The sequence below is a fragment of the Euleptes europaea genome, chromosome 7 (genome assembly GCF_029931775.1).
Source record: "Euleptes europaea isolate rEulEur1 chromosome 7, rEulEur1.hap1, whole genome shotgun sequence".
In the NCBI taxonomy this organism is placed as follows: domain Eukaryota; kingdom Metazoa; phylum Chordata; class Lepidosauria; order Squamata; family Sphaerodactylidae; genus Euleptes; species Euleptes europaea.
In genome coordinates, this window is record NC_079318.1 from 67710334 (window position 1) to 67736037 (window position 25704).

A 25704-nucleotide genomic window follows, 5' to 3' on the forward strand; every position below is an offset into this window, starting at 1 on the left:
TTATTTTGTTTTTTTATAGTCCATGTTCCTCACTAAGACTCAGAGCAGATTACATAATGTAAATCAATGCAATCAGTAGGATGATAATCTAATAAGCAATGTAATAGGACTAGGAATTATCGTAATTTGAACCAATGCTGTTGTCTGGACAAAGTGTAAATATTAATTCAGAACAAGGCATTACATCAGTAGAAACACAATGCATTTTCCCGCGCCAGTCTGTTATGATATAGCCTTTACAGAAGTGCCCTGCTTTTGATAGTATGCAAGGGGCATGGGAGCCTTCATGTCCTTCTCAGGCCATTCCACAGGGTGGGGGCCATTACAGAGAAGGTGCCTGTACAGGCAGTCATTGATCTTGCCCATCTATAGGGTGGCACTTGCAGAAGGCCCTGCTCAAATGAGTGAAGTTGTCATAGTGGGACATAGGTGGAGGGATGGTCTTGCAGATACGGTGGTCCAAGGCTATGAAGGGCTTTGTATGTGATACCCAGCACCTTGAATTGAGCTTGGTAACTGTTAGGCAGCCAATAGAAAGACTGCAGAATGGGTGCAATATGCCTGCTCCACCTAGCTCCCAATAATAACTGAGCTGAGGGATTCTGTATCAACTGCAATAAATTTGATAACCACTGATAGTGAGATGATACCCTTGAATGGATCAGTTAGTCTTTAAATGGTTGGAAGTGAGCTTTCAGACTGTATTCTTTTTGTCAAATTTACATGTACGGAACAAAAATGAGAGGGGGAGATGTTTCACGCCATCTTAGCCAGATTAGTTCTTTTCAGAACTAAAGAGCAGTAAAGTTTGAGCAGAGGTGATGCTAACTGGATTCCAGTAGTTTGGTTTTGTTCAAGAGACTCAAGCTACAGGTTACTGCTGTTGAATGAAGGTTATGTTTGATTCAAGGCAATACTTTACTCACTGAATATTCTAAGGTAAGAGGCGTGAAACAATGAGTCACATAATTGGCTCAATTAAATGACAGCATTTTTTTCCATAATGATGATCTAGTGAATTATTTTTGCCTGAAAGGACAGTGGTAGCTGCTTCAAAACTGTCAATGTATTCTCTTTAATGCTGGTCCTGTAGCAGTTGCCGCTAGATTGCCCGGTGAGAATTTAAAGTAAGCAATGAATTATTGTAGAAGTGTGAGCATTAGAGATGAAGCAGCACTTCAGGTGCAGCTGTAGCAGTTACGCTGTCAAGGACTACACGCATCTAAAGTGGGACCGTTCTCCAGTGTACACATATGCAACGATTTATGTTTGTCCCTGTGTTGCCTGGCTGAGAAAACAAGCCCAAGCAAGTCTACTCAGAATCCTTCTCGAGTTTATTCAATGGCGCTTACTCCCAGGAAATCAAGTGCACTGCAAATCAACAGGCACTTGAAAGGTTATAGATCTCCCCTGGCTGGCTCTCGCTTTCTTACCTGGCAATTTCCTCAATTATTTCAGCATAGCCTTTTTCGTGGGTGGGTAGTCCCAAATGATTAAATTTCTAAAACAAAACAGACAAATCAGCCAAACACACCGCCACAAGAAAGAGAAAGACCCCTACCATGAACCTTGCTTAACGGGAAATCCTGCTTCCTACCTCCAAATGTACACTCAGGTGGGCTGTAGTTTGCAGGAGTAAAAGAAACATATTTTACACTAAGTTGTAAAGAGTTGCTTCCTTCATAATTATTACTTCATGTTCTCCTGGGAAGAACCTCAACAATGAAAACAGGTTTGGGGATTAAACCTGACTCAAATTGCATTCTATCCAGAATTGCAGTCATTTCCTATGGTATGTTTAACATATATATATTTAGCTGAGCAGGCAGGCAATGGCAAACCACCTCCTTGCCTTGAAAAACCCTATGGGGTCACCATAAGTCACCGGTGACTTGAAGGCACTTTCCACCGCCACCACCAAGTCATGCCACCAAATTCAGACATGTGTTTAACTTCTATCAGGACACTACATCACTATTGTCAATACGATAGTATACTAGATTCACATTTAATGTGTGTCACACACCCATCCTGGGTCTTTGTGTTCTCACATATGTGTTGTGTGGTCGCCTGCATGTAAAAGCATGTTCCCTCTTTTTGTGACACCACCCCAAGTTACAAAACCCAGACTCTCATAGAATCATAGAGTTGGAAGGGGCCACCAGGGTCATCTAGTCTAACCCCCTGCACAATGCAGGAAATTCACAACTGCCTACCCCTCACACTTCCAGTGACCCCTACTCCATACCCAGAAGACAGCCCCGCCCCCCCCAAAAAATGCTCCAGAATCACTGGCCAATCTGGCATGGAGGAAAATTGCTTCCTGAGCCCAAAGTGGCGATCGGCATTACCCTGGGCATGTAAGAAAGGGACATGCGAACCAAACACTGATACAACCCTTCTTGCCCTGCCTCTCATGATCTGTCTAAGTTTATACAACCATGAACTTGTCATATAACCAGTACCCTGGGGTACCTTGGTAAAGCTGCCTCTGAGCAAGTACAAAGGGACGAGCTTTCCAACTACTTTAGCCTCCCCATGTGTGCACGTTTTAGTGTGTATGAACAGTCTAGGCATGTGGGTAGGATTTAAATCACAGTCTGTTTTCTTAAACCGAAAAGAAACTTTATTACTATAGATTAAGCTAGAGCACATACTCTATGGAAAATAGCTATAATGTCTAATGAGTACAGATATAAGGAAAATAATATATACAGAAGTCTAGCTAAGTTACAATACAAGACAATTACCTTTGGGGGAGCAAACTCATCAGTAGACCCCCTGCTTCACCCTTTGCAGGGGAGCCTGGATCCCAGCTAATGGTCACAGCATCTGGGCAGAGCATTAGAACAAAGATTCCACCTTTTGAACCTTCCTGCCTGCTTTGGCAGGCACCTTCCCCAATCTAGATTTAGGACTCTTGCATTCATGGGAGATACCACAAAACTCCTTCCCAGTCAGGCTAGATGTCATGTACTACATGCCACCCACAGCAGATCGTGTCTTGCAACAGTCATCCATCCTCCTCCCCTTGGCAGTTAAGCCAAAGGGCTGTCTCTGAGCTGAAATCTACTTCCTGCTTTCTCTGACCCTCTAGCACATTTTAGTGCCCTTCCCTTGCGGAAATAAACAGTTGTTAAGGTTTCAGGGATTCTTCCATGTGCTCCATGGGATTCTTCCATGTGCCCTGTATCTCTGAATCCACAACAGTGTGTACCAAGACTTGAGATTTCTTCATGATTTGTTTACTTCCTTTCAAGCATAGAACTAATACAATCCTTAAACAGCGTAAGAAACATATCTCACACAAAAATTGTAGGTGTCTAATAATTCAAAAGAAGACAAGTACGCTATTCATCTGATTAAAAAGGTAATGGTAGACCCCTCCCCTGGGCAAACGCCGGGTCAATACTGACCCATGGGGTGATGTCACATCATGACGTTTACTAGGCAGACTATGTTTATGGGGTGGTTTGTCATTGCCTTCCCCGGTCGTCTACACTTTACTCCCAGCAAGCTGGGTGCTCATCTGATTAGCAGCACTCAAAAAGGTGGTTATCTGTCCACCGCTTTAAAACAATTCCTACAGAAAAACAATGTGGCCAATTATCGCCCATTCTCTAAGCTGCCCTTCCTGGGCATAGTGATTGAGAGAGCAGCAGCGACCAACTCCAGGTCTTTCTGGACAACTCGCCTGCTCTGGCTTCAGGCTGGACTATGGGACAGTGACAGCCATGGGGGCTTTCGTTGATGATCTCTGTCTGAATGTAGACAAAGGCCATGCTTCTTTGTTCCTTTTACAGGATTTATCTGCAGCCTTTGACACAGTAGGTCTGCCACCCTGTTGATGTGTTTGAATGCAGAAGTAGGTATCCGGAATGTGCTTTGGAGTGGTTTCAGTCATGGATTGGGACCACACATTAAAGTAGTGAAAAATTGTTAAAGGGCAAATATAGCCACATGTGCCATTTCTGCTAATTGCTCAATAAATGCACATAGTTACTCAGTGGGTATAGACTGGAGAGTAATCCTTCACTGGTAGACCCCTAAGGTTTAGTATGGAAACACATTCAGCGCCAGTTAATCCATGGGGAAACAATCCACAAGTGTTGCAAGCAGCATGATCATAGAATTCCTGGACAGAAGTAGGGCTGGGAAGTCTGTGTCATGTATGATTTAAAGGCAGATCTATAGTCCTGCCTCCTGCCTCTTTTCCAACTAGATGCCAGCCCCCCAGGTATTGTGTACTGTCATGCAAACTAGAGTGGGACAATCCGATCCTTTAAATTTGATTAGTGGGGCTTTCGCAGAGGTATTCAGAGTAAATTATTGGATTTGCCTGTTGGCTGCAAAGACATGGAGAGGGGCAATCAGGCCCAAGCCACCAATCATAGGAAAAGGAACTCCAGTGTCAGGCCAGTAACCTTCAGAGATGGATATGTATAGCAGCTGGAAGCTTCCAGAGTATTACCTATAGGGCAATAGCTATTTTGGAGCTGTCCATGGAAAATGCAATTTCTTTCTTTTTTAACTTAATTTTTAAAACATTATGGAAGCTTGCTCAGAGCCTTTTGGACGGAGTGAGATTGAAATTGGGAATTTTTTTTTTTTTGCCAAATTAAGTCATTCCTCCAAAACTGTGGGTGAGCAAGCAACATTTATTTCCTTCCATTGACCAAACAAATGTACCAGAAAGATAAATAATATGCAAATCTGTTCCATGGTAACTGTTCTCTTTGAACATCTAATAATACTGACCTGTTCCAGAACACTTCATGTTTCTGTCTAGGGCATGTCAGGGCTCTTTCATCTTTGCCAGCAAGGCTTGTGCTGAATATTTCAATTAGCACATGAATTCTTTTCCTTTTTGTTTCTTTTTCCTGAATAGTGTATCAGGCAGATTGTCCCAGCATGACATAGTCCTTGACAAGTGTGTGTGGGTGAGAAAATATTCATCCTTGTCTCTGCAGCTTCCATACAGCTATGGTACTAGTGGCAGCACAAATTCTCTGCTTTGTGAAAAATAAGGCAGAAAAGACACTTTTTTTGTAATTGCAAACATTGATTATGCAATTACATGCTAGAACTGAAAGGCTCAAAAGAGTAAATTTTTAATTCTGCAAATCATCCCTGAAGATACATTTTCAGTTGATCTGAATTACAATTAATGCAAGCATTATTTAAAATGAATATGTGAATTTGGGGACAATTATTTAAAGACTTGCAGCCCAATCTATGCATTTTTATATGGAACTGAAGTGATGATATAAGCCTTAGTCCACAGGAAAATCCCAAACAAAATAGAACTCTTCCTCTTGTATATTAAGGGTGCAGTCCTGTCTTCCAGTTAGAATTAAAATGAAGAGATAATTCCTAAGCAGATCTACTCAGAATCCTAGTCAGGTCTATTCAGTGGGGCTTTGCTCCCAGGAAAGTGCCATTAGGATTATACTGCAAATCCAGTAGATAGCCATAACTCCAAGGTACAGTAGTGAAAAGAAGTTACAGCCATTTCAAGCAACAAACCTATAGAAAGCAGTTATACCCCAGTTGAATCCCATAAACAGGTAAGAATGATTGCTTCCTCTCCTGCCACACACAATGCAACTCTGAATATAGGATCCCAGCTACCTTTGCAGCCTATCAGCAGGAGGTTGTAGCCTCCTATCATAACTCATTGCTCCTGTCGTATATCTTGCATACTTAGAACACACAAATAATGACAGATTTGTTTGTTTATTTATATGTGTTATTTATACTGCCTTTCTCGCTGAGACTCATGGCTGGTTACATAGGGCGCTTTCACACATCCCAAATAATGCACTTTCAAGCCACTTTTAATGTACTTTGCAACTGGATTTTACTGTGAAACGGTAAAATCTACTTGCAAACAACTGTTAAAGTGCATTGAAAGTGGATTGAAAAAATGTTTCGGTATATTGTAGTGATATGATTGTTTTGGTGTTATGTATCAAGGGTTGCATTGTGTTATGTTCTGTATGTATTTTATTAAATTGAAAATTAAAAATTAATTTTAAAAAAGTGGATTGAAAGTGCATTATTCAGGTTGTGTGAAAGTCCCCATAGTGTAAGTCAAATACAGTCAACAGGCTGGGACATCCAATGAACAGCACAATAGGGTTTGGACTACAGAAATCTGAAAACAAGCAGAAAAACAGAAATGAAAACAAAGCGGAAACAAAACATATGCATTTAAACATGACAAGTTAATAATTGAAGCATGCTTATAGTGATAGGCAACAATATAGTAGTATAGGCCACAGTCCCTGTCCCTTTACCAATGCAACTTTCTGAACCATTTCATTATAGTACAGGCCTGTTTACCCATGTAAAAAAAAAGAAGCCATCTTGAATCATTCCATTTTGCTTCATTTGTGGAAATCCAGGAGATTGTGAGCCTTCCTAACCTCATCAGGCAGGCCATTCCATAAGCTGAGGTCCACAACAGTGAATGCACAAGTACACACGGTTATTGATTTTGCCCATTTGCAGGATGGCACCTACGGAAGGCCCTACAGAGATGCGAAAAGCTGTCATGGCAGAGCGTTGGGAGAAAGGCAGCCCTGTAGATATGACGGCCAAGGCCATGAGGGGTTTTGTATGTGATAGTCAATACCTTGAACTGAGCCTGGTAATTGATGGACAGCTAGTGAAGTGACCTATCTCCCGATAATAACCTAGCTGTGGCGTTCTGAACTAACTGGAGTCTCCGAATGGACTTCGAGGCAAAACCTATGTAGACTGCATTACAGTAATCTAACCTTGATGCTGCCATGGCATGGATTCAGGTCACCAGATCAGCTGAGTCAAGGTAGGGGGCCATCTTGCAGCCCAGAATGAGTTGGAAGAAATAGTTTTTTTTGCAGCTGCATTAACTCGCTTCTCCATTAGCAATGATGTATCCCATATAAGCCAAAGGCACTTACATTAGTCAGCAACTGTCAGCTGAACCCTATCAAAAAGTGGGAAGCACAATGTCCTTCAAGACATCCATCTTCCCAACCAGCATCACTTCCATGTTGTCAATGTATTTGCTTTCAGCCATTTGACCACAGCAGTCAGGAAGACTGTCAAGATCTCTACTGTATCACCAGGGAATTTAGACAGAGAGATGTAAAGCTGGGTGTCATCCACATATTGATGACATCCAATTCCAGAGCCATGAATGATTTCTCCTAAAGACTTTATTTAGAGTTTGAATTACTTGGCAGATAAGATTGCACCCCTTTGATGGACCAAGGGTCTGATTCAGTATAAGGCAGCTTCATGTGTTCATGTGAAAGGTTAGATTAGAGACTGGGGGATAATTAGTGACATTATTTTTCTCTAGGGATTTTTTAAAAGTAGTGGACCGATCACCGCCTGTTTGAATGCTCGAGGGAAGGTGCTCCGGGTTAGTGACTGATTTATAACAGTCATCAAGGGCTCATTTCTGTGGTCCTGGCATGATTTTAGCAGCCAACATAGGCAAGGGTCCAGTGCACGTGGTGTGGACTTCACAGATCCCAGGATCCTGTCAATATCCATCACAGTAACTGGGTCAAAATGGTCCATAAGCAGACCTGATGCTATATTCAGCATTTCTTCTGCCAGGTCTACCTTACAAGTGGCATCCAGGTCAGAGCATATTCATGTTATTTTATCAGCAAAAAACCTTGCAAAGGTGTCACAGCTGATTGGCAGTTCCTAAGATGGTAAAGGTTCAGTTTTAGGATCAGCAGACAACAAGACGCCTTAAACAGCCAGGAGGGTCATGAGCTAGGTGATGCAACGGTTGCAGAGAAATAACATTTCCTTGCCACTCTCACCGCCGCTTCATAAGTCTTCCAGTGGGCCCTGTAGTGCGGACTCGGTGCAGATTTTCCACCAGTGTCTTTCCAGATGTCTTCCAGCCCTCTGTAGCTCACCCAGCTCTGCACCAACCACAGGCCTGGCTTGCTCCCCAAGGGGCAGGACAGGTCGAGGAGGAGCAGTCTTGTCAACAGCTTAGAGGAGCTTCACCTTCCAAGCTCCCACTGCAGCCTCAACCAAGCTCTGAAGGTGGCCGCTGCCATTGTTATGTGAGTTCTCTTTCCTCATACTGAAAATACAGTGCTCTGATACTAAGCATAGTATAAGGGGAGGAGGAAGAGTGGGAAGCATGTGCAAATGCCTGAGGCTTGCTCCTGGTCTTGCAGAATGCAGAGGGGAGCATAAGGGCATGGCAGTCCCAAAGAGGCATTGTAACTAAACTCGCCAAATGTGCCTCTTTTGAGAAACATCTGTTTAAAATGCCAATGTCTTCACATTAATTCCAGTGTTGCGTATATGATAATAATGATAGTTGTTATCTCCAGCTGTCTCCTAAATATAATTGTTGAAATCAAATTGTCTGACAGAAATCACCTAGAGAACAGCTGTGGTTTTTAAAAGCACCTCCCCCCAAACAAATTCACATTCCCAATTTAGTTCATTTCATTAAAGATTCTGCCTCACCCTCACTGCAGAAGCTGCCATCACTGAGAATAAAAAATGCATGGGAGAATTTTAAGTAAAATGAAAATAACACAACACAAAAAGCTGTGACATTAGGGTTTTGTACAAACAATAATTTAAAGGCACTACTGTGAAAGCTGTGATTCCTCATGGTACACCTATTTATTTCCCCCACACACACCCTGTGACGCTATCTGATCAAACAGGATTTTGTACCCCCATTTTCTCTACCTTTTAAGGAGTATCAAAGCAGCTTACAATCCCCTTCCCTTCCTCTCCCCACAACAGGCACCTTGTGAGGTAGGTGGGGCTGAAAGAGTTCTGAGAAAACTGTATCTAGCCCAAGGTCACCCAGTTGGCTTCATGTGGAGGAGTGGGGAATCAAACCGGTTTACAATCATCTTCCCTCCCCCTCCCCACAACAGACGCCCTGTGAGGTAGGTGGGGCTGAGAGCTTTGAGACAACTGTGACTAGCCCAAGGTCACCCAGCAGGCTTCATGTGGAGGAGTGGGGAAACCAACCCAGTTCACCAGACTAGAGCCCACCGCTCATGTGCAAGAGTGGGGAATCAAACCCAGTTCTCCAGATTAGAGTTCACTGCTTTTAACCACTACACTGCTGAAAAGGGGGGGGGGCGTAAGAATCAGTAGGTAGTAGCATGAAGGAAGGACCTCAAATCCAACTTAACAGAGAGCTGGAAGTGCGAGTGATTTATGCTGAGACGGCTGGATCTTCCTCATCAAAAGAACAACTTCTGTTCCAGCCTTCAAGCACGGCTGTGTCTCTATCACTCACTCAAAGGCTTCTTCGCCTGAGTGGGGAGTGACAGTATCCCGCAGGGGAGCCGGGTGGAAGCGTCACATTCCTATACACTATGATGTAGCCCATTTAAAAGAGAAAAGGTATCCCCAGTGACACCAGGTTCCCATCTCCGGCACCCAGTTCTTGCAGCATTTTTAAAGTACCTCTTTTACGATCCTTTTTGTAGGCGAAGGATGCCTGCACATTCACTGTTTGTCGTGTAGACCTTTAAAAATAGGAGACTGCTTGCTTATTAAGATCATCATCCTATAGTTTTAAAAGGGGTTATTTAAAAAAAATTATACTGTTTGTTCTTGCAGCCCAAGCATAGGGTAGGGAGCAGGACACCGGTGCACTTTACCAGAGCCCAAGAATCCCAAGAGCCCACCTGGACTGAGAGCCCATTACCAGGATATAGTCGGTTTATGACTTTTCAGAAATAAAATAAATTTCTTTTATGACTCATAAGATGGGATGGGGGAGGGGAGGGCTGTGCTGGTATTATTATGCTTGCTTCTTGTTTTCATGCCCTTTACTAATAATTCCAAAAAAGTGAATTTGACCTATTTGCTCTTTTGCTGCATAGAGCTGAATTGTTCACTGTGATGTCTGTCTGTCGCATATTACTTTGCAGTTTGTAACACAGGATTGTATCTGCTAGTTTTTTGCCCAGATACCCATTCTGGAAAGTTTCTTCTGGAGCTTTTCACAGATAAAGACCAATGTTGGCAGGGGCTCAGGAGTTTGAATGAGGAACCTCATCACCTAAGCCCGAAGCTTATCATAGACAGCTGCCTGAGATTAACCCACACAGGTTCATAAGGCATTGACCCCCTAGCAATATCAACTTTTTCCTCTGACGCTGAGCATCGTGGGGCAATGTGCCAGAGATGTATGCTTTCCACTGTATATGGCTACTGCTCTCCTTTTTTTAGTAGTAATTGTGCACCTGTCTGTTTCTCAGCATTCTGAAATGTGATTTCTATTTTCTGATGCTATAAACAGAAAAGAACTATTTATGGAAATGCCCTCTGGCTCCATTAGGAACAATGTGGAGCACTGAAATGTCTGAGGACAGTCTCTGCGCTGACTAAACTGATGGTTAAAAGTTCCAACAACTTATTATTGATATGGGCACTGAATTTTTTTCTAATAAAGCAATGACTGAAACTCCCCCCTTCTCATCCAACAAGCTTCTAAACCATTAGGGGCAGGGGGAAGGATTTTACATTTGGGATAAATATTTTACAGGCCATGAGTCAGAATTAAATCCATCTGTTAAGTTTTCACTGCGTCTTGGTTGCCATTGGCATAAAAAAAAAGATACAGTTGGTTCCTGACTCATATAATGGGGAGCTTAACATCCTGAGCTGAAAATTCCATCTGCACAGCTTGCAACAACAACGTCTTCCTTCTTGTTAAGTGGGAGGAACACCAATTGATAGTATTCAAAATAGCACCGCCACCTGTCATTTCCTGGCATTCAATCTGGAGAACAAATGAAGGGAGCCAAGTTTAAAAGCTGCGAAGGAAATGCAGCCCTTCCATTGAAGAGAATCCTCCTACCACTGGAGATGTATCAGCACTGCAAACTGTTCACAGATTTCTCTGTTGGACAGCTTGCTGCTTTCGATCAACTAACACCAACACCAGCGACACCTCCCTCCATTTAGGGTGTTTTTCACCCCCCCCCCATGAATGTGAGCTGCATCCTTTTCGTTCCATGCAAAAAATAATAAAGACCTTGTTAGCAGGTTACCCTCTTCCGTAGCCCCACAGTCATGCCAAGTTTCCTGTCATCTGTTGTCATCATAAGCTTTTAAATTCTGAAGCTGTGCAAAAGATAACAGGGAACTGTTCAATTATTCCCTTCCATGTAGAAATCTCAACCTGGTATGAGGCTTGATTCAAACGTGACCCTGGGTACACGTAAAAAAATTATCTGGGCAGAGTCCTGCAATCTGGCATCACTTCTAAAACAGATTGCAGGCTTCTAAGCATGCAGTATTAGCATACCAGCACCCACCTGGACCACAAAACACTGGCATATTGGTAGTGTCTCATGGAGACCACTCAAGGGGTTTTGAAGGCGAGAGATGGCCAGAGGTGATTTGCCATTGCCTGCCTCTGCGTAGAAACCCTGGACTTCCTTGGTGGCCTGCCGTCCAAATACTAACCATGGCTGATCCTGCTTAGCTTCCAAGTTCTGACAAGAACAGGCTAACCTGGCCCATCCAGGTCAGGGCATGCTAACCCTGCATAAACAAGCAAGGCATCCCAAATTAAATGCAATACTAGAACCCTGGGACCTTGCATGAGTAAGTTATCCCCCCATTATTTATTTAACCCTATTGAGACCAAGATTGAACCCTTTTCATTAAGCTTGTTTTGCCATCAGTTTAGATGTACAATGGAATGGAAGCGGATGTTCTTGGTGGCAGTTTCCATCTTCTAGAATTCTATAGAAGTGAGGAAGGCAACCCCTTTGTTGAGTTTTCAAAAGGGTTGCAAGCCTTTTCTTTTTAAACAAGTTTTTGCTCTCTAGGAATGTATTTGAACTTGGAATTCCGACACTGAGTTTTCAGAAGGTTGCTTGTAGCAGGAACCCTTTGTTTGACTTCTGTTGTGTTGGTTTAGAGTTTCTGGTCTGTGAGTAGACAAGCAGCTTGTTGCCCTGGGTGAAATCTTTAGAAAGGAGAAAGATCGCTATTTACTAAAATGCAATCTCAATTCATTAGATTATAAAAGCATTGGAAACACTATATCAAAACACTACAGAATGAAGAAAATAAATAAAAATAAGAGATGGGCAATGCAATCCTAAGGGCTACCCGCACCACCGCAGCCAGCCACTGGTGTAAGTATAGTGGCACGCCACTAGTTTGCTACCTAAAGGGTTTCATCAGTGACTAGCCAAGCAGGAAAAGGTCTGTGTCGCTGGATTTCCCTTTTTGTGCTTTTCCCGCCATCAAAGTGCCTCACCGAGCTAAGTCAACACAGAAGGGAGCTGTCAAATAGTCCCGTCTCTTGCCCTACCTCATGAGTTGTGCCGCATCCTAGCTGGGGTTTTTGTAGGGTTGAGGGGGCATGATTGGGTGCTAGGGAGGGGGCTTGGCCGCCGCAAGGAGGGAGTTGATCGGTTGGGTCCATAGTCGGTGTCCTGAGCTTCTCCAGGCCTCATAGGCGTGGCTGCGACAGTGGGGGGCACTTGATTTTTTTACTTCAATTGGAACCTATGGGTTGTGTTACTTAATGGCATAACTTCCTGCCTGTGATGGGGGGGGGGGAGTTCCCAGGCTCAAAGGGCTTTGGAATCCTACTAAATGCAGCCACACCCTCAGGCTCACCCACAACCTTGCTGGCGCAGGGGCCTGCACCTCTGTTGTGCCGATGGGTTGCCTGCAGTGCCACAGTGGCACATGAAAGCAATGGGGTAGCACTGGGGGTCTGCGCTGGCATAACAGCCTTATGCCACTGTATTTATGGGATACGCTGGCATAAAGCTCTATCAGTTCCCTTTGCGCTTCTCCACTTCCCTTAGGATTGCAGTTGTACAGTCACTAGTGTTACCTTGTTTTTCCATTCTTTGGATTGGATACAAGCCCACTGGAAGTGTGAAAATAGAAGCTGGTGAAGACATACTTCACTCCATCCCACTCCCCACGCCGGTTGTCCAGGCCTTCTTGTCTCAGCTGGCGTGCCGTCTGGCTGCCAACTCCTGGGGGTCGGGTTAAAGTGTCTTTGGAGCACTGAAGAGAGATGTTGTTAGGGCTTGGAGGTTGCAGAGGGAAGTCAGGAAATTCCAGTACGTAGGTCAGAATGCCAGAAATTGGAGTCATTTAACTTACCAAATGAGAATCCACACACGTAGTCAACTTAAGCCGGTCCAAGGTCAGAGAGAGCCGTTCAAAGTGGGAGTCAGCGAGTTGCAAGGTACGTAACACATAGCTTCCTCGTTGCTCCCCTGCCCAGCCATCCCTTTTTTAGCGTGCCTGCCCAGGCTAGGCTTCATCCTTTGAAGACTCCCCATTCTGTTGTACCAATAAACGCCAGCATGCTTCAAGCCTCACACTGTGCCTTGTACTAGTGCCTTTCTCCTTCGCTGCCTCCACCTGTCTGCCCTTGACAATGCCTCTGGTGAGTCAGCAGTTTGAGGGCTCACAGCTGGGCTACTGGGTCCAGGCTCCCTACAGGGCAAGAGTGGTCCTGACAAGACTTCCAGCTGCGAGTCCTGCAGAGGCTCTGGGGGGGTCAGCAGCCTGAGAGCTGCTAGCTGGGCTACTACACTCCTCGCAAGGCTGGGATGGGTCTGATACCACTTCAGGCTGCGAGGCCTGATGCAGGTCCAGCGGGGCTGGATCCTCCTGGTAAAGTTCTTCCTCAGAGGATGACTCATTCCACTGAGACTGATCCATGACACCTGGGTTTCCCTTTCACCTATCATGAAATTGGGTTTGGACCCCCATGTACATTGCCTTTTCTCCAAATCAAAACAAGGTGCTGATATATGGCTTGACATCTAAATAGCCATTTGTCCTGTCCCTTCCTAACAGGTAGGCAAATAGTAATATTCATCCTGCCTATTTGTCTCCATAAAGGAAACTCATCTCCTCTCTACCTGAATGAGGAGTTTATTGCTTTGTTCCCAAGAAAGAATGTTTTATCTGAGATCAGGGCCTACCTGAGTGTTAATCAAGGTATACTGCATTTCTCTATCATCACACGCTCTACTTTCCTGTCATAGGCTCAGAGTTCATTGTTCTCTGCTGCTGGGGATATTGTCAACAGCAATTTTGGAAGATGGTGAGAGATGAAGAGGTTATTCTGACCACCACCCCATACACACATACTATTTCTGGAAGGGCTGAAAGTTTCTATTCTAGGTCTCTGCCCAGTCTTTCCCATTTTTGTGGCACATGTAGAAAGAATGCTTTACAAAAACAGACTGCTCCCACAAACGCTTTCCCTCCCGCATACTGTGCCCTCTCCATTCCAACAGTCATGCTGTCCATGTTCCATGGGGAGGCTGTTGCTTTAACTATGCTAATATCTGCTTAGGCATTTCTTGTAAATCTTTATCTCAGAAGGCTTTCCTTTAAAAAAAAAAAAAAAAACCTCAACCTTGGCAAGCCTCCCAAATACTATTCATAGCCCCAGGAAAGAAAAATAACTTCACACATTACAGGTGAGCTGTGTGAGACTAAATCTGGAGATGCTCTGGGCCAATTTCATATCTGAATGCATCAGCTCCTTGGCAAGCATGGCCCTTGTCAACCACTCAGATCGGCATGTAGCTGCTGTCTTTTACTGTGCAATCTGTAGAGAGGCACAGATACGCACACACACACAAACATATGGGGCTTTTCCTGGTGCTTCCCTATAATGACAACTGGAAGCCAGATACATAGATTGTACTGTCTGAACAGATCCCACAATAGTAATTCTCTACTGTATGTGTCAGCATGGGCTTCCTACGTGCATCTGGGCTGAAATGCTGTAAAAAAGATGAATGAATGCCAAAATCTGATGAGCTAAGCCCCGCCTACTCATTATCTTGCCATGTGACCTGTGAACACAAGTCGCATGCAGCCAGCCACCCAAAGGAATAACTGGATGAATCTCAGCCACAAGAACAGATACTTTTAGCCGTGCTTGTAAAAAAAAAAAGAAAAAGAAAAAAGGAAAGAACAAAAGAAAAAATTGCAAATAGAATAAACTTTGTCGAAGGCTTTCACGGTCAGAGAATAAACTTTGTTTAAAAGCAGATTGTGTCTGAAAATAATTTCATTTGTTTTTCATGATTTTTCAACCTTTGGAGCTGCTTTCCTATGCGAGTAAGTTCATTAAATGAAACTCCAGTTGGTACTGAGAACTGCTTAAGTTTTCTATCAAGTGAGGAATCTATGCTGCACGATCTAACTGAAATGCCTGCTAAAAAGAGCCTAATGAATTGTTAATGAATGTTTCTTTTGTTTCCAGGCAGGAACCATGGGTTCACATCTTTAATGAAAGTGCATTAAACAGCTTTGCACTTCTAGTCAGTGGCAACCCACTTTCATTGAAAGCCATGACTTGAGAAGCCCACACACTTCCCTGTTGCTGGAGTTCTTTCATGTGGCCTGGCATGATTTGCTATTATTGCGCAAAAGGGTAACAATTAACCCCCTGCATTTCCTAGGAAACAACAGTACTATAGCGTACCAGTTCTAGTGCCTTAAAAATAACCTACATTGTTGAGTCTGTGAAGATAACAATCTGTGGAACTCTCACAAAGTTTCCCCAAGTTTTAATTGCATTCCTGAGCAAAGCAAGAATTTCATAGTGATTGGATTTTTTTAAAGCTTGTTTTGCATTCTGAAAATTCTCTCATTAAAGAGCTTTCTTCAGCAATAATCTCATAGTGGGAGACAGATTTCTTTAAGAGCTGAAACAGGTGTATTAGAGGCATTGACTTTGACAATACAAATCTCTTGTGACCTGTGAATGGAAACTGGTGACAGAGAACAAAAATGAAAAGGTATAGAGCCCAAATGAGCATACACACACATAAACAACTAAGGAAACTAGACTTACTGATATCGTTACTTACAAGGGTTACTTAAAAGGGGGTATACTATTGCCCAACTGATCAAACCCTTGAGGCTGATCTTGAGATGGAGAAGGAAATAAGGGAGGTGTCTAAAGCAGATGTGATATTGGAAGACTTCAACTACCCACTACTAAGCACCATGCTTACCCAGAACAGTGCCCTTTCCCCTTTTCTTTTGCTAAGGGACAACAGCAGTATATTAATTTTGAATTAGGATCAACCAAATTGTTTACAAAGAGTTAGTCTGTTGCAGTAAAATAAAACACCTTAAAGACTAACATTTATTTCAATATGATCTTTTCTGAGTCACCACCAAAGGAGTAGTGACAGCAAAAGCTCATATTGAAAGAAATATTGTTACTTTTTAAGGTGCTACCGGGCTTTTTTCTACCAAACTGGTACAAAGCAGTGAGAACAAGCTTTTGGGTTGCGCAGAACGCTTCATCAAGCTACAGCGCCTATGTGTAGTTGAGGTGCCTGTGTTTTAAAAATCCGTTCCCCGCCCCACTGCGCTAACGCCTACAATTTTTGCTATCGGACAGTGTCTAGGGTGGCCCGATTATTTGCAAGAAAGTCCACTTAAAGCCAACGGAGATAGCTCCCAAATATGGATGATGCACATACGAAGGTTGCGCCCTTTATCTGTTTGTGCAAGTGAGGGTTTCTCTTCGCCGCCGCAGAACTTTCCCTTGATAACAGAAAAGAAGCGGTAATAACTGAGGAGGGGCTTAGTTTTCTTTGCGTTGCAATTCCGACCTGAGCCCCTGGATAGAGCCAGTGGCATATTCTTAACGAGCTTGGTGGGCGGTCGCTATCCCTTGAAGCTTGAGCCTCGCGCGTTGCTGTCGCGGCCTCCGCCAGCTGAGACTGTGAGAGCCGCGCTCGATACCATCCTCTCTCGCTTTCTGCCCTTCCTTACAAGGAGTTGCCGATTCCTTTCCTCAGGAAGCATCATGTCTGCTGTCCTCAAATCGGTGGATTACGAAGTGTTCGGCCACGTGCAGGGTGAGCTAGGAGAGGGGGGGGGAGAAGAAAAAAGGGGGGTGGGTGCGAATTATTGAGGGGAAAGGGAGGTCGGCCTCGTTTGCGCATGCGTAAGGCTGTCCCCTTGGGGTCTGGAGAAAAGCTGGGAGAGAGACGGCGGTGCGCATGCGCGAGGGATGTAGCTGCGGGGAGGAAGGGTATCCGGACCCGCGCAAAATTGCGCAACGCGCATGCCCGAAAGAGCTAGCTGCAGGGTCAAGGGCAAAATCGAGGATGAGGACGGCGCGGGGAATGTGCGAACTGACGTGGTGGGCACGTTGCCCGTGCACACAGGAGTCCCATAGACACCTGGGGAGGATTAAGGACTCACTCTGGCGTGCCCGTTCGTTGCCCTGCTCCGTGCCAAAACTGCCATTCACATTCTGGCTGTATCTGAAGAAGTGAGCTGTGGCTCACGAAAGCTCCTATCCTGCCAGAAAACATTTTTGTTAGTCTGTAAGGTGCTGCTGGACTCTTGCCCTTTTCTACTACTGCAGACAGGCTAACACGGCTACCCACTGGGAATTGCCATTCCGTTTGTTCTGGTTTCAGAAGGAGCTTTCTCCCTAAGCCTCAGCAGCCCTTAGCATCACGAGGATGCAGAAACCGTTTGCCTCAAAGGGTTTCTAACTGTTAAACCAATAAACTAGAAGTTAATAATACTAGGGGAGAGGCAGAGTAAGGAAGAATGGGGAAACCGTATACACGCGTACATGTATGCACGTGCGTGGCGTTTTTAGGCTGAATCAGCCTGTTGGCCCCACGAGGTCGTTATTGGGGGTTACTGCACTTTGTATTCCCAGCGATGTATTAAGAATTTGAAAGCGTTATAAAAAATGCTGTTCGCACTTTCTATGTATTCCCACCGATGTATTAAGAGTTTGAAAACGTTATAAAAAATACTGTTCGCGCTTTGTTTGGCCCCTTTAGCAGTGAAGACGTCTTCCAACCATTTATTAGCCGTGGTATCCAAAAACCCTTTTAAAGCGATGTATTAAGAGTTTGAAAATGTTATAAAAAACATCGCTTTAAAAGGGTTTTTGGATACCACGGCTAATAAATGGTTGGAAGACGTCTTCACTGCTAAAGGGGCCAAACAAAGTGCAAACAGTATTTTTTATAACGTTTTCAAACTATTAATACATTGCTGGGAATACATAGAAAGTGCGAACAGTATTTTGTATAACATTTTCAAACTCTTAATACATCGCTGGGAATACAAAGTGCAGTAACCCCCATAGTCTGAGCAGACTGGCAGCAGCTCTCCAGGGTTGCCTTTTAATTGGAGATGCCAGGGATTGAACCTGGGACCTTCTGCATGCCAAGCAGACACTCTAACAGGAAAAACGTGTGAGGAAATACTCTTAGCATGTACATGCAGTTTTGCTCAGAAATAAGTACCACTGACTTTAGTGGGATACTCCTGAGGAAGTGGATTGAGGATTGATGCCAATTGTTTCAATTGGGGAGAAAGCAAACCTTTTCTAGTCTTGTGGTGTGTCAAGACTGCAGGTGCAGTTCAAGTTAACTGAGAGTAGATTAAAAACTTTCCATGTACAGATTTTTAAAAAAGATGGCAGGAGAATATTTTAGCCTTTTTCTGATATGGTAGTGTATGTGTGCAAGGAGTTATTACAATTGGAAACATTCTACCATCCAGGTCTTTTCTGCCTGGAAGGCTATAGTAGCACGGCTGCCGAGGAATTGAACACATGAAGCTGCCTTATACTGAATCAGACCCTTGGGTCCATCAAAGTCAGTATTGTCTACTCAAGCCGGCAGTGGCTCTCCAGGGTCTCAGGCAGGGGTCTTTCACATCACTTACTTACCTAATCCCTTTAATTGGAGATGCTGGGGATTGAACCTGGGACCTTCTGCATGCCAAGCAGATGCTCTACAAACTGAGCCACAGACCCTCCCCAGATATTTTTGCTATTTTTGCTATATCTCACCTGCTATTTCTATGGACTAAGCCTCAGAATTGGGGGTAATAGGAAGGTGGTTTTAGCTGTGGGTTTTGATGATAATTTGAAATACTGGTATACATTTATTTATTTATTGCATTTATATAGAGCCCTTCTGGCAAAGTATTTAAGGCAGCTTACAGCTTAAAAATATTAGAAGATCTCATTTGGAGCTGATAGCACGAGCCCCTTGGCTACTTCTTTTCTTTATTGTGAACACGGCTGTTTAGTGTGAGCTGATGCATGTCACTCATAAATTTCAGAACTGTCATAGATATGTGCCCTGCGTCAGTACAGTGAATATGAGCTGTTAGCAGAGTTGTGTGAAGTTCCCTAGTATCAAACCAGTTATCTGAAATGTGTGAATTAAAATTTGTCAGTGGCATGACAAACTGTCTTCATAGATTTTATCTACTCTGTTTAAGTATGTGCCATTGTTTTCACTATTGTAAGGCACCTTGGTTAGAAAGAAAGGCACTATATAATTTTAAAAAGGCAAAACAGATTGAGATTCAAAAAATATAGGATTTGGGTTGCATGTGAAAAGAAGGTGCAAAAAGAAAGCAACCAAAATGATCAGGGGTTAAAGCGCTTAGGGCTGTTTAGTTTGGAAAGAAGGCAGTTAAGGGGAGACATGATAGAGGTCTATAAAATTATGCATGGTATGGAGAGAGTGGCCGGGGAGAAGCTTTTCTCCCTCTCTCATTGTACTAGATCTGCTGAAGCTAGAAGGTGAGAGATTCAAAACAGATAAAAGGAAGTAGTCACACAACATATAGTTAAACTGTGGAACTCCCTGCCCCAGGATGTGGTGATGGCTGCCAACTTGGAAGGCTTTAAGAGGGGAGTGGACCTGTTCATGGAGGATAATGTTTACTCACTGGAATTTGGTTGCCAGTTATAACTCTAGGATTACATCCTTAATGAACAGGTATCCTATTGAAGCTGACCCTCAGTGTAAGGATGGCAACCAGTATTATACACACACTGTATATATTAGCTTTCAGAACCCTTTCGTTCTGCATATTTTACATAGACTTTTTATTCAAAGTGATCTTCCAGCACACAGTTATTGTAATTCTCTGGATCCTTCGTTGAGTTTGTGTTCTGGTTACTATGGCAGCTGAACAACTAAGAATCTCTAATAGATTTCCTCACAGAACCCCCTTTCTTGCATAATGAGTAAGTTCTCTTTCCCCCTATTTGACATGGAGGCTATGAAGCCGATCTCAAGAGAGTCTGGTACTGAGCAGGAACTATATACCTGAATTTCTTTGGATCAAATTCATGACTTAAAGGGTTGGGGGGAAAAGCACCTGATTTTCATAAATAGCGAGTTGATTTCTAGTAGGCATTTGGAGATCAGCAACTCTGTCTGTTGCCCTCTGCCTGCTTGTAGCAATCAGAATAAGTATGGCAGAAGAACGTTATAGCAGCACTGGGCAGAAAATCACCATTCCTGCAGCCAGAAACGATAGCTTGCACAGCACTGCTCCATTAACATTTTTCTTCTCTGCCAACTGTAATAAGCAGATTAGCCAAAAAGGAGGCCTTAAGAATTAAACATTCTGGCTCTGATTTTCCTGTATTTGATTGATTACATTTGTACTCTGGGACTCTGCCAGTATTGGCCAACAGAGTCCTTGGGGCAACTTTCACATCTCACAATTTGAACCGTATAAATATTAACATGAACCATTGATTTAAGAAGCCAGATTCATACAAAACTCACATGATGAAGCAGCAGATAAAATACCAGTCAACATAGCTAGAGGCCCCAGATGTTGATGTGCATTCCCATCCCCATCAACAGATGCATCTATCAAGGTCAGCAGGGCTCAGTTGAACATCACAATACAGAGCACCTGTTGTTAGTTCCCCAAAGCAGTCATTCATAGTCTTCCCTACCGTTCTGCAAGCTTTATTCCACCATCATAAAACTGCACAGCAAACCTGGCATTATATTTTCTGAAAGATAATATGTTAGTATATTAGTTTGAACAATTGGTATTTATTTAATTGTCCTTTTTTAATTCTTTTGTAGGTGTGTGTTTCAGAATGGTAAGACAACATGAAGTATGCCAGTTTTGCATCACTACTATTTAATTTTTTTTCATAATGAAAATAAAGCATGTGACCTGTGTAGCAACCCCCAAGAGTCTGCAGTGCCAAGTTTTTGATGCTTAACTAAACCGTTAAGCATTATGTCTATGTGGTGTGTGTTGTAATTTGGAGAGCCTTCTTACAATGCAGTAGACCCCTGATTTCATGAACACTAGCTGCATGAATGACTAAACCTAGGACCCCTCTTATCCAGCCAGCAAAGAAAAAAACCCACCACGGTACTATGTGTATGAACTAAAGCACTGTAGAAAGTTTGCATGGACTTAAAATTTGGGCACACTGATCTTCCTGTGTTCCATACTTGAAAACATAACAGCATGGAAAGACTCTGTATGGGCAACACACCATTTTTCACAATGACCAAGAAACGTAAACGAACTGTGCTCACTTTCCAAAGCAAAATAGAAATTGTTGAGAGGCTGGAAAAGGGTGAAACCGCAACAGTGTTGGCAGAGGAATTTGGAATCGGGAAATCAACGATTTCTCAACTGAAGAAAAACAAAGACACCCTCTTACATTTCGTCTCAACCATGGGCAGTGAAAATGGAAAGAAGAAACGGAAAACAATGAAATGTGCCAAGAACTCGACGTTAGAGGACGCTCTCTATGCTTGGTTTTCCCACATGAGAAGTCTTGGTGAGCCGGTCTCAGGTCCACTTCTGTGTGAAAAGGCCTTAGAAATGAACAGGAAATTGAACGGTAACCCTGACTTCAAGGCCAGCTCGGGCTGGCTGGCAAGGTTCAAATCCCGCCACGGGATTCACCATCTTGGTGTTCATCATGAGAAACTCTCTGTTGATCAGCCGGCTGTTCAGTGCCTAAAGCAGGAGTTTACAGATTTCAAAACAGAGGAGGACTCTGATGCTGAGAGCATTTTCAACACCGTAGTCGTCCCCGGTCCATCCCATTCTGAAGCTTACAATGCACTAGAGATTGCTCTGCAGTGGCTGGAAGATCAAGAGGAAAGCGACGTTGTGCAGCTTCTGTTTCTGAAAAGCCTGAGAGATTTGGCTGCACAGAAGATAGCCAGTTCACTCAAGTCAAAATAGGACTGATACTTTTGGCACCAATAAAAGACTAAGGCAGCTTACTTGTGGACGCGGTCTAATCTGTTGACACAGTTGACAGTTGTTGGTGTTATGTACAGTATCACTGAAAAATAAATTAACATAAGCGTTTCAGTTTATGTTCTTCTGACCGAAAACACTCTACCTACTGTAATTTGTAACTGTGCAATTTTCTGAACTTTATTTTATGAACTCTTTCCTCAGATCATAAAATCAGGTTCTACTGTAAGTAAGTGGCACAGAGCCATTTGCCTCTTGGCATGCATTGACCTTGAAAATAACACAAGCTGTCCATTAAGATTGCTATTCCAAGCATGCAGAGGGGATCCTGTCCAGAGCATGGGTTCATCTGCTAATTTTTTTTGTGGTTCTTGTAAGCTCAAGAGTAATTTTCAGATTGTAGGTGGTTGAGGATTTCATGAGCCTTTGAATCTTGATCTGAGTGATTGAGTTGAGACAAGCTGTCATTTTTATTTGCCTGTGCTGAATTTCTGAGTGAAGCATTAGAGACTTGCTAAAGATTTTTTTTTTTTTTAAAAAAACTTGTCTACAGGGTTTAATTTCTTAAAGCCATACTCTTTACAGTTCAGATCCCATCTTGTCTCCTTTGCCAGTTCTGGACATTGAGCAGAGCACCCTTTTGAAAACAAAACGGTTTATAATTCCAAAGGGCAGAGAGAACTTCTTAAAATATGTGGACTGGTATTGCATTGCATTTTAGTTCTTTCCAGTGGAATGCAAAGAACTATGATGCTAGCTTTGTGAGGCCCAGTTGCCTTTGGCTTTTGTGTTTGTTGCACAGCAGTCCCACAGTACAGCATGGCAAGCTCTTTCTGAAATTGAGACAGGTTTCAAAACAGTTTGTGGTAGAGTAAAAAGGGATCTAAAGAAAAAAGAATTCCCACTGGGCACGAGAAAGAGCTTGGGCATGTCTAAAGTCACTCTGGTTTTCAGTGGGTGCCTGTGAGCAGTTTCTTAATAAAAAATAAGAACATCCCTAATACAGGTTTTGGGGAAGGCACTGGCAAACCACCCCGCAAACAAAGTCTGCCTTGGAAACGTCGGGATGTGATGTCACCCCGTGGGTCAGGAATGACCCAGTGCTTGCACAGGGGACCTTTACCTTTTGATACAGGTTTAGTTCTCTTAAGCAGCAGATGAGGTTTTAAATCAACACCTTGGACTCTGCTTCAAAATAAAGATGGGCCTCACATGGTAGAATGCTGTTCTGTGAGGAGAAATAATTCTTACATGTAGACAACTAATGTGCCAGAGAGAAGGTGAGACTAGAATCTTTCCCCCTGTCGTACTAGTTTTCTATGTACAAGGATTTTTTTTCAGCACAGAGGTATATTCAATCATGCGAGCTCCCACTGGTAGTCTGAATTAGTACAGCCCATCTCAGTTGCTCTGTATAAGGCCGTAGCTGGAGTTTACTTGTGCCACATCAACAAACATACATTGTGATCCTTTTCCATTTTATTCTCACAATAGCCTGTGATGTAGGTTAGGCTGAGAGTGAGTGTCTGGCCTGAGGTCGCCATATGAACTTCATGTCATAGTGGAGATCTGAACCCGAGTCTTCTGGATCCTAGTCCAGTGCTCTAACTACTACACCATGTAGGGGAAGGGTTTGGGATATGATGCACAGTTCATTTGTAATTCCTTTTCCCCCTGCTGTTCTGCTCAAGTCATCTTGTAGTTACTGTGGGAAGGGTGCAGGGTATTGTGATTTAAATATGGATCTGGAATGCTAGGGTAGCATAGTTTGGCCCGGTGAAATATATTTACTAAGATGTGTGCCATATTGCCATCAGTGCTAGAGTTCAGTATTACAGCTCTAAATTTGGCAACCAAGCAACATTCAAATTCTGCAATTTAAAAACATGATGCATAGTTGCATCCATTTTCTTGCTTGTGTTTCATACAATTCACACAGGGTTGTGTTTAGAAAGCTGTAGTTTGGGAGAGGTTATGGCTTAGCAGTAGAACATGCAGTTTGCATACAGAAGGCCCCAAGTTCAAACCCCAGCACTTCCAGCCAAAAGATCAGGTAGTAGATGATACGGAAAGGCTTTCGCCTGAAGCCCCAGAGAGATGCTGCCAGTCAGGGCAGACAAGACTGATCTTGACTAATGGTTGAACTATATAAGGCACCTTCAAGTGTTCAACATTCAGACAGCCACACCTCCACAAGTCTTCATGGCAGGTGTTTATCTTGTTTATAGTTTCAGCGGGTAGCCATGTTGGTGTGCAGTAGAACAGCTAGATTCAAGTCCAGTAGCACCTTAAAGGCCAACAAAATTTGGGGAGTATGAGCTTTTGAGAGTCAAAGATCCCTTTGTTATATATGTTAGGTTCCATAGGTCCTTACTGCGGCCTAGTTGGTTCATTGGTTGTGATACAGGAACTGTGATACTTGTGGTTGTGATGCAGATGTTAAAGGCTCAGGAGCATCCATTAAGCATGTACCTTGCCATGGTGTGGTATAGTGATCATTCCTCTGACATGAAGCCCTGTTTGAATTGAGAGTGCTGGTTAGAGGCAGAACACACTGGCCGAGATCTGTAGAAAATGAATGCAAAGATGGCAGTAAAGTCCATAGTCAATGCCAGTGAAATCTAATGCCGGCTTCACCCTTGAAAGAATGCCTGTTAGGTAGATATTGGCAAACATATGAATAATAATGGTACAGTCGGTAGGAAGCATAACACAATGTGTGGTATCCCATCCTTTAACGTCAGTTACACTAATGTGTCTTTCTCTAGTTAAATGGCAGGGTGACCCTTTGTAAGCTTGTCTCCATTACATGGAAATACTAATTACACAGACAACTTTGGGTAGGCTTGAAAAGGCAGGGTTGCTTTCATTTCTCAAAAGAAAAGGTGTAGTCCCACCGTTTCTTGGCAATGTCAGTGAAATGTTATGTAGGGGCCTGGAGTCCCAAATGCTGAAGTGACTGAGAAGAGAGATAACACTGCAGGTACCATGAGAGGAAAGACCATAGTTGTTAATGCAGCAAAGACTTGTGTGAGAGCGTGTACAGTGCTGCCATACGTGGGTTCTGTTGTAGTCTTGCTGTCACTCGTGCAGGTGGAAGGACTTACCTGGATTTAGTTTCTTCCTCATTATTCTCTAGTGTGGGATGTGAAGCAGCCCTTCTGGGAGTGGAAGATGTTTCCTGTGTGCTTTGGATCTAGCTCCTTGCTTCCAGGCACAAGCAAGGTATATGTCAATCAGCACCTAGAAAGGATTTAGGCCTCTTTTGTGATGCTTACACTTTGAGGAATAGGGGAAAATGAAATATTAATTTGTCCAAACAAAAAGGATACCTTCAAAAACAGATTCATTAACTTGAGAAAATAATCTGAATTTGGAGTGATTGGCTGGACTCACTTCTGCAGGAATGTTACTAATTCCTTTTAACCCTTTGCTGGAAGCCGTTTTGAGTGGCAACTCCGCAAGAGTCAAATATTCCAAAAATCTCAAAAGCTACCCCATTCCTTCATTTTCTGGACATTACTAAAGTAATGAGGCTTCTCTATTGATATAAAAAGCCTCTGAACTGTTCTACATGTGAATTGAAATATTTGAGCTGGAGATAAGGCATCGGACACAAATTATGGAATCAGAGTTGGA

General features: G+C 43.2%; 1 protein-coding gene across 1 annotated transcript in view; it reads left to right on the forward strand.

Moving 5' to 3' along the window:
• The first annotated feature begins 16806 nt into the window (after positions 1-16806).
• ACYP2 (acylphosphatase 2) overlaps positions 16807-25704 on the forward strand; it is a 64480-nt gene continuing 55582 nt past the window's right edge. The window contains exons 1-2 of the mRNA XM_056852730.1: positions 16807-16892; positions 20919-20935. Coding sequence (XP_056708708.1) covers positions 16841-16892; positions 20919-20935 — 69 coding nt within the window. The 5' untranslated portion in view covers positions 16807-16840. The remainder of the gene's footprint in view (positions 16893-20918; positions 20936-25704) is intronic.